This window comes from Lacerta agilis, chromosome 3 (genome assembly GCF_009819535.1).
Source record: "Lacerta agilis isolate rLacAgi1 chromosome 3, rLacAgi1.pri, whole genome shotgun sequence".
Taxonomy (NCBI): domain Eukaryota; kingdom Metazoa; phylum Chordata; class Lepidosauria; order Squamata; family Lacertidae; genus Lacerta; species Lacerta agilis.
Genome location: NC_046314.1, coordinates 114,697,027 through 114,709,053, shown reverse-complemented (window position 1 = coordinate 114,709,053; position 12,027 = coordinate 114,697,027). Strand labels below are relative to the sequence as shown.

General features: G+C 44.8%; 1 protein-coding gene across 1 annotated transcript in view; it reads right to left on the bottom strand.

Annotated features, from left to right (window-relative positions):
* LOC117044676 overlaps window positions 1-10,416 on the bottom strand; it is a 44,463-nt gene extending 34,047 nt beyond the window's left edge. The window contains exon 1 of the mRNA XM_033145487.1: window positions 10,338-10,416. Within this exon, the coding sequence (XP_033001378.1) occupies window positions 10,338-10,416 (79 nt within the window). The remainder of the gene's footprint in view (window positions 1-10,337) is intronic.
* Between the last annotated feature and the right edge of the window lie 1,611 nt (window positions 10,417-12,027).

The window sequence follows — 12,027 nt, the reverse complement described above, 5'->3', positions numbered from 1 at the left end:
GCCGAACGATTCGGAACCCAAACACCAAAAACCAGGAACCCAGTGCTTCCGTTTTCGAACGCACCGCGGAAGTCTAACGGCTTCCAGGGTGTGTTTCTCTATTTTCTCCATTGAAATTGCCAACCACCCATTGCACCTCGGTTGTTGAATGTTTCAAAAGTCAAATGGTCTTCCGGAACGGATTACATTCGACAACCGAGATCCCACTGCGACAGCTTCTTGTAGCACCAAAGTTTGGCCAGGAAAGCTTCCCTCATCGTCTTTCTGCAAAGGCAGGTAAGTGAGATTTCTGCAATTGCTAATGGCAGGCCTACTCACCTGCCCTTGGCTATGTACACCACCCCTGCAGGAAATGAAGAATAAAATATGATTAATAATGCCCGGTTTCCCAAAACTCAGACTTTAAATTTAACAGATTAATGATTTGATGAATTAGTTGAATGCCAGATTCCAGTAGGTAGCCGTGTTGGTCTGACGCAGTCGAAGGAAAAATAAAAAATAAAAATAAAAATCCTTCCAGAAGCACCTTAGAGCAGTGTTTTTCAACCTTTTTTGGGCAAAGGCACACTTGTTTCATGAAAAAAATCACGAGGCACACCACCATTAGAAAATGTTAAAAAATTTAACTCTGTGCCTATATTGACTATATATAAAGTAATTTTTCAATTTTTCCCACGGTACACCAGGCAACATCTCGCGGCACACTAGTGTGCCGCGGAACAGTGGTTGAAAAACACTGCCTTAGAGACCAACTAACTTTGTTCTTGGTATGAGCTCTCGTGTGCATGCACACTTCTTCAGATACACTGAAACAGAAGTCACCAGACCCTTATATATAGTGAGAGAGTGGGGAGGGGTATTACTCAGAGGGTGGTGGGAGATGGGTGATTGGCTCAATGGGTATGGTAAACCTGTTGAAGACTGTTAACGACTGCAATTATTGTTGTTTAGTCGTGTCCCACTCTTCGTGACCCCATGGACCAGAGCACGCCAGGTACTCCTGTCTTCAGTTAGTCCTACAGAGGACCGTACATGAGGCTGCTGCTCACATAGGCAGTGCAATTAAAAAGGTAAAGGGACCCCTGACCGTTAGCTCCAGTCGTGTCCGACTCTGGGGTTGCGGCGCTCATCTCGCTTTATTGGCCAAGGGAGCCGGCATACAGCTTCCGGGTCATGTGGCCAGCATGACTAAGCCGCTTCTGGCAAACCAGAGCAGCACACAGAAATGCCGTTTACCTTCCCACCAGAGCGGTCCCCATTTATCTACTTGCGCTTTGACATGCTTTTGAACTGCTAGGTAGACAGGAGCTGGGACCGAGCAACGGGAGCTCACCCCGTTGTGGGGATTCGAACCACCGACCTTCTGATCAGCAAGCCCTAGGCTCTGTGGTTTAACCCACAGCACCACCCGTGTCCCCTAGGCAGTGCAATTAGTCCTACAGAAAAAAGCAAGGGATAGGATGCAGATGACCTAAAATAGCTTTAGCATGTGTAATGAGACAAGAATCCAATATCTCTATTCAGACCAGGTCTCTCCATAGACAGCTGCTTTGGGATCGTGTATTGAATGTCCTGCATGGGAGACTACTGGCTTCTCTATCTTGTGTCAGATTTATGTCCCATTTATCACCCATCTCCCACTACCCTTCTGAGAAAAACACCACCTCACCCTCCCACTATATATAAGGGTCTGGTGACTTCTTTTTCAGTGTTTCCGAAGAAGTGTGCATGCACACGAAAGCTTAAACCCAGAACAAACTTAATTGGTCTCTAAGGTACTACTGGACATTTTTTTAAAATTTTTACTTTGAATGCCAGGTGATTGATTGAGCTTCAATGAGATAGCAGTCCAGATCTCCAAGCCATCGCACGAGGAAGCACTTATTTTCACAGTGACTTTGAGAGCATATTACTCCAGGTACCCATTTGCACGTTTGCTACGCTTGCAGATAGGGTTGCAATTAGGTGCTTAGCTACAGCCAAGCAAACAGCACAATGGGGTGAGAAATGCCATGTGCATGTGAGCTCATTTCTTGAAGGAATGTGCAGCTGCCACACCCATGAAACTGTCAGGCCAAGTCAGACCGGAATGAGGAATCTCCAGGTGAGGCTGAGAAAGAAACTCCTGTCAGGGAGACAAGGAAGGGAACTCCTGCCCCTTTCATTTATTTTTATCTGCTTCATAAAATGTATATACCACTTGATTATTATTATTATTATTATTATTATTATTATTATTATTATTATTTTAAAAAACCACCTGTAAAAATGAATTAAAACATTCAAGCAATTAAAACCAGCTATAATTTTTTTTTAAAAAAACAGATCAGCATTCTAGCTATGTGGTCCAGCTCGTTTAAGCGAAAATGTTTTCTGCAGCCGCCGAAAAGAGTCCAGTGAAGGCGTCTGCCTAATGTCAAGAGGCAGGGAGTTCCAAAGTCACCACGCGAAACAATCGATTTCTTACAGATGCGGAATGCAAACGGTATTACAGTGGTACCTCTAGTTATGAACTTAATTTGTTCCGGAAGTCCGTTCTTAACCTGAAACTGTTCTTAACTAGAGGCGTGCTTTCGCTAATGGGGCCTCTTGCTGCTGCTGTGCCGCCGGCACACGATTTCCGTTCTCATCCTGGGGCAAAGTTCTCAACTCGAGGTAACTCTTCCAGGTTAGCGGAGTTTGTAACCTGAGGCGTTTGTAACTTGAGGTACCACTGTACCTGTAACAGCGCCAGTTTGGGAAGCCAAACATTTGACTGGAGCCAATAGACCTCACAGTGACTTGATATTAATTGATTGATTGATTGATTTCTATACCGCCCTATACCCGAAGGTCTCAGCTTGCTGTTTGTATCCAAGCACAATCCAAGGCCCTGGTTTTGACCTATAAAAGCCTAAATGGCCTGAAACAAGAGTGTGATCGTCCGTCCCCCCCAATATTTTCCCCCTCTACATCAGGGCTGGGCAGAAGGAGAACTGGGGCTTCTTGGCAGAATGGTGATTGGCAGGAGTTTTTCAAGGGTTTCCCAATTATTTAGCAATAGCTACTGCAGATATCTCCTCACCCCAGCCCTAAATTATATCGCTGAAATGGTGACGATTACGGGGGGTGGGTTGGGGGCTGCCCAGGGATAGATTTGTGTGAGTTCTGCTCAGTTCTGGCGCTAAAAACAACTTCCTTATTGTATTTTGTTCATTCTAAGGGTATGCCTGCTGCATCCGACTCCACATCAGTGGAACGTGGAGATGTCGTCTACTATATATTTTGGGAAATTGTTTTTCCAGTTGTCCATTCTCTTGCAATATCATTGCCAAACTGGGCTTGAGGGTTCCTGAGGTTTTCTGTTGATGTTGGGACACCGGGCGCCATTTTGAATCAAGATGGCAGTCCAAAACGTGACCGTGGCGTGATTTCAGCTGATTATTGGAGTGAATGGTCCAAACTGTGCCGATTTCAAATTTGGCGCGAGGGATCCCAAGGCGAGGGCAGCAGCTTCTGTCAATGTTGGGACACCAGCCACCATTTTGGATGGAGATGGCAGCCCAAAGCATGGAAATGTTCAGCATTGGAAATCCCTTCGCCAAAGAGTTGGCACTTAAAGCTCTTCTAAACCTTTAGCCTAAGAGCCGTCTGCAAGTGAAAAACAGACTAATAATTTCATTGTCACCTCATTAGAACTCCGTAATTAAAGGCACATTAAACTTTTTTTTTAAGTCAGACATCGCCACAGGATGAAATATGTACCCACAATACCCCAAGCTAAATCATTTAGGTCTGTAGTTAAGGGCGGTGAATTATTTTACGATAGTTAATTAAATAGCAAGCGAGAGAGAGAGAGACCTTCAGATTTTCTGCCCTATTCCTCACCATAGCAAGTCTTTGCCATTTTTTAAAATTCTCTAACTACATCACATTTTATTTCTTTTTATTTCTTTTTTTAATTTTAATTTTTATTAACTTTATTATATTGATACAGAAGAAAAAAACCAATAAAATATAGACATCAACTCAAGAAAAAAAAATTAAGTTTAAAAATACCACATAAAATTCTTCCTTAGGTAAAACCTTATTATACATACCCATAACAAAAATCTTCACATATACGTTGAAAATAATACATTTTATTTCATTTTAAAACATTAAAGCAGATGCCAGAGGTTAATTTCTTCAGAGAAATCTGCTTCTGAGTTTCAAAATCTACATAGATGTCATGGCTCCAAGTTTACCTCTCAGTCTGAGTAATCTCCTAGTACTGTAATGGGTGAATATGACAATTTCAGTTCTTCACTTTTCCAGCCTTAAATTCAGGTGTTCGTATTTCTACATCGGGCTTTTTTTTAATGTCCTCAGAAAACCCACCAGCATCTTAGTGTGATTTCCTCCTACAATATACAATTTCATATGCAATTTTGCCTAACACACATGGTTTGGCAAGGCAATTTTCCCCAATATTATGCATTTTTATATGCTATTTCCACCAATATGTGCATTCCCCCCCCCCACACGCTTTACCCCAGTATATGCATTTTTATATACATTACTTGTCTGGAGAACCACACTGCAAGATTCAGACAAATGTGAATTTTGAAGGTGAGCTGCACTTTGTTTTGCATATTGTTTTGCACAGTACAAATCAGGTTTTTGTTGTTGTTCAGTCGTTCAGTCGTGTCCGACTCTTCGTGACCCCATGGACCAGAGCACTCCACTGCCTCCCGCAGTTTCGCCAAACTCATGCCAGTCGCTTCGAGAACACTGTCCAACCATCTCATCCTCTGTCGTCCCCTTCTCTTTGTGCCCTCCATCTTTCCCAACATCAGGGTCTTTTCCAGGGAGTTTTCTCTTCTCATGAGGTGGCCAAAGTACTGGAGCCTCAGCTTCAGGATCTGCCCTTCCAGTGAGCACTTATAATGAGCTTAAGAAGGTATTGAAAATTACCTTTTGCAAGAAACCAGAAGCATTCCTTTTGAGCATGACCAATGAAGAGATACCCAGTCAGGATAGAGTATTTTTTATGTATGCCACGACAGCGGCTAGAATTTTATTGGCAAGAACTTGGAAGGGTGAAGAGATACCGACAATTGAAGAATGGCAGATGAAGCTGATGGAGTACATGGAGCTCGCAGACCTGACCGCCAGAATCCGAGACCAGAGGGAGGAGAAGGTGTCGCAAGATTGGAAGAAATTTAAGGACTATTTAGTTAAGCATGCTAAATTGAATGTTTGAATATTTGTGCAGAAATATATAAATGAATTGGCTTTAGAAGTTTAAGGTTAGTTATAATGGTTTTAGAAGAAATTTTGATGTGATAGATCTATTTGTACAAGAAGGTGTTAAGATACAGAATATAAGTTAAGAAATATATTAGTTTAGATAAGTTTAAAGAACATTAGGATATTGAGTATGAGTTTATGGGAAAAGGAATGAAGCTACCTAAAAAGTACATATGTATTTGAAGACAGAGGAGGGACCAGGGGAAGTCCCCCCAAGAAGTTAAAAACAAGTTGAGAAACAAAAGATAAATGTTTGGCAAGGTTTGTATAAGTTTTACTTTTTGTATGGTATTGTTGTGTTTTATATTGTTGATTGTGTATTATGTTTTTATTGTGTTTATATATGTTTAATGTTGTTTTTGTTTTGTTTTATGGTAAAATAATAAAAATCTTATTTAAAAAAAAAAAAAAGGAAGCCCGGCTGTTCAGCTAAGGGCAGCCCAACGGGATGAGATGGGCGCGGGAAAAAGCTCAGGGGACGACCAGTCCCTGGCTCTGTTTCAGGGGCGCGCAGGAGACTTCCCTTAAGCAGCGTGGCGAAAGGGGCCCGAGCATGGGCGTACCGACGGGGGGGCAGGAGGGGGCAGCGCCCCCCTAGAAGCCCCCTGCCCCCCTAGAAGCGGGAGTCCCATGGACTGAAAGAAGGGTTTTATCCATTCTGAAGGAATGTTTTCCCGCGCCTGCAGGGGGGACGTGATCAGCCCCCTGCTTCAGCCCCTCTCAGCTGCCTTGCCCAGCCCCTCTGCTGGCCAATAGTGATTGGGGCAGTGTGCATGCTGTGTGCTTTTGCATAAGTTTGCTAAACTTTTAGGGTTGCATTTGTGCTGTTCATGGGGCGGAAGTATTCTGTGGGGTTGGATTTCCCCTTCTAGATTTGCCCCTGCAGCGCCAGGCGTTCAGGTGGTTCCTTTAATACAGTGCTTGTTGTTTGGCTGGGGGGGGGGGGAGCGTTTCGTGATATTTTGCCATTTTGCCTTCATTACCTGCTCTTCATTACATGTCTAAATTGTGCTATGAGCTTCTGGGTGTTTATATTTTTGTGGGCCGCAATGGTTTTGCGGCTCCCAGTTTTTTTTTCTCTTCGGAAACGGGTCCAAGTGGCTCTTTTTGTCTTAAAGGTTGCAGACCCCTGCACTAGGGCAACAGTGTCTTGTTCTTTTTCGCAAACCACCTTGAGGTTTTCTACACTCAAGCTGTATTTAAATTCTATGAAATAAAATTATGAAATAAGAGTGCTTTAATCCACTTCAATTGCACAAATCTCAAGTTCCAGTGTGTAGTAAAATTCCTCCTGTAAAATACTGTCAGCTTACAAACGCCATCTCCAACTCCTCGGAAGATTCCATCAACGGTGTCTCCGAAAAATCTTACACATCACTTGGGAAGACAGGCGAACTAATATCATTGTACTGGATAAAGCAAAGATCACCAGTGTCGAAGCAATGATTCTTCAACATCAACCTCGTTGGACTGGTCGTGTTGTGCGGATGCCTGATTATCGTCTTCCAAAGCAACTAATCTACTCCGAACTTAAAATTGGAAAGCGTAATGCTGGTGGTCAACAAAAGAGGTTTAAAGACTGACTCAAGGCAAATCTAAAAAAATGTTGTTCAGTCGTTCAGTCGTGTCCGACTCTTCATGACCCCATGGACCAGAGCACGCCAGGCACGCCTATCCTTCACTGCCTCTCGCAGTTTGGCCAAACTCATGCCAGTTGCTTCGAGAACACTGTCCAACCAACTCATCCTCTGTCGTCCCCTTCTCCTTGTGCCCTCCATCTTTCCCAACATCAGGGTCTTTTCTAGGGAGTCTTCTCTTCTCATGAGGTGGCCAAAGTACTGGAGCCTCAACTTCAGGATCTGTCCTTTTAGTGAGCACTCAGGGCTGATTTCTTTAAGAATGGATAGGTTTGATCTTCTTGCAGTCCATAGGACTCTCAAGAGTCTCCTCCAGCAACATAATTCAAAAGCATCAATTCTTCGGCGATCAGCCTTCTTTATGGTCCAGCTCTCACTTCCGTACATTACTACTGGGAAAACCATGTGCTGGTAGTATAAACACTGACAACTGGGAAACACTGGCCTGCGAGCGCTCCAGTTGGAGAACATCCTTTACCAAAGGTGTCATGGGCTTTGAAGACACTCAAACTCAGGACGAAAGGGAGAAACGTGCCAAGAGGAAGGCATGCTTGGCAAATCCACACCGTGATTAACTCCCACCCGGAAACCCATGTCCCCACTGTGGAAGGACATGTAGGTCCAGAATTGGCCTCCACAGTCACTTACGGACTCATTGTTAAAACCGTGTTTATGGAAGACAATCTTACTTGGCTACGAGTGATCGCCAAAGAAGAAGAAGACCCTAAGAGATGTGGGTGGCCACAAACATTTTCCGTAACTGTTTTCTTTTTCACTGGTCGGGAATGTTCCAAATGAGACTTTTCAAATCTATAGCAAGAAGTCATAATAGGAAGGAAGGAGAAGAATTATGACCGAAACTAGAAGAAGAACTTGATACATTATCCCTTTGGGAGTTACAAAACTATGGAGGCATCTCATAATTAAACCACATCCCTGTTGGGAGCCTTTGTGGAATTGTTAAAAATCCAGTCATCATTCCCCCAACATCCAGATAAGGAGGAGGATAAAGGAACAAGATAAATGGGAAGGAGGAAATGACCCGTGTGTGTGTGTGTGTGTGTGTGTGTGTGTGTTTCTGTGTTTGTCAGCTGGGCCAGGAATCAGATTACAAGGTTACCACAACTGCTCTTTGGGGGCAGTTGTGTTGCAGTTGAATTATGGTGCTGGAGGAGACTCTTGAGAGTCCCATGGACTGCAAGAAGATCAAACCTATCCATTCTCAAGGAAATCGGCCCTGAGTGCTCACTGGAAGGACAGATCCTGAAGTTGAGGCTCCAGTACTTTGGCCACCTCATGAGAAGAGAAGACTCCCTAGAAAAGACCCTGATGTTGGGAAAGATGGAGGGCACAAGGAGAAGGGGACGACAGAGGATGAGATGGTTGGACAGTGTTCTCGAAGCGATTGGCATGAGTTTGGCCAAACTGCGGGAGGCAGTGAAGGATAGGGGTTCCTGGCATGCTCTGGTCCATGGGGTCACGAAGAGTCGGACACGACTGAACGACTGAACAACAACAACGTGTTGCAGTTAAAGCACTGCCTTACAGGTTTAAATTCATGCAAGGTTTTCTTTTGTGAGCTTGTCCCTCCATATGCCTATCCTTAGCAGCACCACTCCATAACCTGGTGCATTCCAGACCTGGTTTTTGGAAAGCAGAATTTTTTTTCCAGCAGCACCATTTCCCTGTCAGACACCCCACGCTAAAGAAAAGAGAGAGCAAACTGAACATGAAGCATACTTCTACGTGCCACCCCAATCTCTGAGCAGTGCGATGTTCCGGGGGTACCAGCTGCGCTTCCCCAGGGTCCATGTTTCCTTTGGGAATATGGCACAGCAGAGACTGTGGTGTCTTTATGATATATGGTTTATTTACACATTTATACACTGTGAGCCTGTGATGGAGGAGCTCACAGCACCAACATCCCAGGAGAGTCTTGTTTCTCCCATAGTCACAACCTTGGATTCCAACAGAAATCAAACATTGTTCTCTTTCTGCCTTTTTTTGCTGCTTTGCATCTAGCTCACAACACTGAACTCTCAGCTCTTGCCTTTCTCTTTCTCTAACTACCATCATGCCTGATCACCTCATCCATCTCCTGAGAAATCTCTATGTGGGACAAGAAGCTACAGTTAGAACTGGATATGGAATAACTGATTGGTTCAAAATTGGGAAAGGAGTACGACAAGGCTGTATATTGTCTCCCTGCTTATTTAACTTACATGCAGAATTCATCATGCGAAAGGCTGGACTGGATTAATCCCAAACCGGAATTAAGATTGCCGGAAGAAATATCAACATCCTCAGATATGCTGATGATACAACCTTGATGGCAGAAAGTGAGGAGGAATTGAAGAACCTTTTAATGAGGGTGAAAGAGGAAAGCGCAAAATATGGTCTGAAGCTCAACATCAAAAAAACTAAGATCATGGCCACTGGTCCCATCACCTCCTGGCAAATAGAAGGGGAAGAAATGGAGGCAGTGAGAGATTTCACTTTCTTGGGTTCCATGATCACTGCAGATGGTGACAGCAGTCACGAAATTAGAAGATGCCTGCTTCTTGGGAGAAAAGCAATGATAAACCTAGACAGCATCTTACAAAGCAAAGACATCACCTTGCCAACAAAGGTCCGTATAGTTAAAGCTATGGTTTTCCCAGTAGTAATGTACGGAAGTGAGAGCTGGACCATCAAGAAGGCTGATCGCTGAAGAATTGATGCTTTTGAATTCTGGTGCTGGAGGAGACTCTTGAGAGTCCCATGGACTGCAAGAAGATCAAACCTATCCATTCTCAAGGAAATCGGCTCACTAGAAGGACAGATCCTGAAGTTGAGGCTCCAGTACTTTGGCCACCTCATGAGAAGGGAAGACTCCCTGGAAAAGACCCTGATGTTGGGAAAGATGGAGGGCACAAGGAGAAGGGGACGACAGAGGATGAGATGGTTGGACAGTGTTCTCGAAGCTACTAACATGAGTTTGGCCAAACTGCGAGAGGCAGTGAAGGATAGGCGTGCCTGGCGTGCTCTGGTCCATGGGGTCACGAAGAGTGAGACACGACTGAATGACTGAACAACAACAACTACCATCTAGTTGAGGGAGGAGGGTCGCCTATTTGCCATTTCCCATCTCACACAGATCCACTTCCTTTGTTCCCCTTAATGGCCCATCCCCTCATCAGGAAGCCGGCCTGGGTTCTGTTTTAACCCTTGCTGGATCCAGGGGCCAGAAGGGTCTCAGCCTACAGCCTACTCCCACCAAACTTAGAACAATAGGCCTACAGGCTGCTTCCAATTTCCACGGGGGTTACGTGCATTTAAGTGAAATCTCATAGAATGGGAACACCATTGGAAAAGCCTGCAAACACTCTCTAAACCCCTGGAAACTCCTTTAAAAAAACCAAACCCCTTTTAAAAACCAGCAGCACTTACCTGATCTGCCAAACTCCACCACGATCGCTCCTTCCAAGCCTTCTTGCTCAAACACCAATTCTCCACAGGCATCAAACATCAGTGCAAGGGCTCCTGGGGTTGCAATTGCAAAGGCACTACGCCCTTCTTTCAAGCCATTTTTGCCTTTTCTGTGCTGTTTTATGGCTGCTTTTGCCCTTTTTCTAGTCATGAAAGCACATAATGGTCGTTGCCTGTACTTTCCTCCTCGCTTACACCCTGTATCGCCCGCAGTTTTCCCACAGGACTCGGGAGTCATTGTCTCTCTGCAGTAACCAACAGGTCGATCCAATGGCCCTTGCACACATGTAAATCCCAGCTCAGTGACGCTCTGGTGAAAGCTATCTATATTTCCTGCTGCCTCGTCAAACTTCAGCTGCCAAAACCGGCACTTCTCGACCACTGGCTGCTGTTAGCTCACAGTGGAAACACCGAACACTGCTGACACCATATGGCATTATTGTTTGGGTGTTTGCAGGAACCTTTAAATGAGGGTGAAAGAGGAGAGCGCAAAATATGGTCTGAAGCTCAACATCAAAAAAACTAAGATCATGGCCACTGGTCCCATCTCCTCCTGGCAAATAGAAGGGGAAGAAATGGAGGCAGTGAAAGATTTTACTTTCTTGGGCTCTGTGATCACTGCAGATGGTGACAGCAGTCCTGAAATTAAAAGACGCCTGCTTCTTGGAAGGAAAGCAATGACAAACCTAGACAGCATCTTAAAAAGCAAAGACAACACCTTGCCGACAAAGGTCCGTATAGTTTAAGCTATGGTTTTCCCAGTAGTGATGTACGGAAGTGAGAGCTGGACCATAAAGAAGGCTGATCGCTGAAGAATTGATGCTTTTGAATTATGGTGCTGGAGGAGACTCTTGAGAGTCCGATGGACTGCAAGAAGATCAAACTTATCCATCCTTAAAGAAATCAGCCCTGAGTGCTCACTGGAAGGACAGATCCTGAAGCTGAGGCTCCAGTACTTTGGCCACCTCATGAGAAGACCCTGATGTTGGGAAAGATGGAGGGCACAAGGAGAAGGGGACAACAGAGGATGAGATGGTTGGACAGTGTTCTCGAAGCGACTGGCATGAGTTTGGCCAAACTGTGGGAGGCAGTGGAGGATAGGGGTGCCTGGTGTGCTCTGGTCCATGGGGTCACGAAGAGTCGGACATGACTGAACGACTGAACAACAACAACAACAAAAGGCTCTAGGGTGAGGGGCATGAATATGGGTAAAGAAAGAAATCTGGGTAACCACTCTGTACCTCCCCTCCCCACCTGGTTCTGACTCAGAACATCCCTGTACAGTATCAGACACAGACGATGGTTTGGGCTTGTCCCAGCCAGCAAGGAACTGGGGAAAAAACCAGGTCTCCGGCAAGCAACTCCTCTGCCCTTGAGTGTCTTCTTCTCGCCCAGCCCTTCAGAACCTCACTCTTGTCAGTTGTTGCAGCGACAATTTGCTGTTACTTCTTTCTCTCTCCATTCAGAAAAAAAATGTCACAGGACAGACATTCTTCAGGGCCTTCAGGTGTTCCCATTCAACTTAAGGCAGCTGCAGCAGAACTTCATAGGATCATAGAGTTGGAAGGCACCCCAAGGGTCATCTATTCCAACCCCCTGCAATGCAGGAATCTCAGCTAAAGCATCCCTGACACATGGCCATCTAACCTCT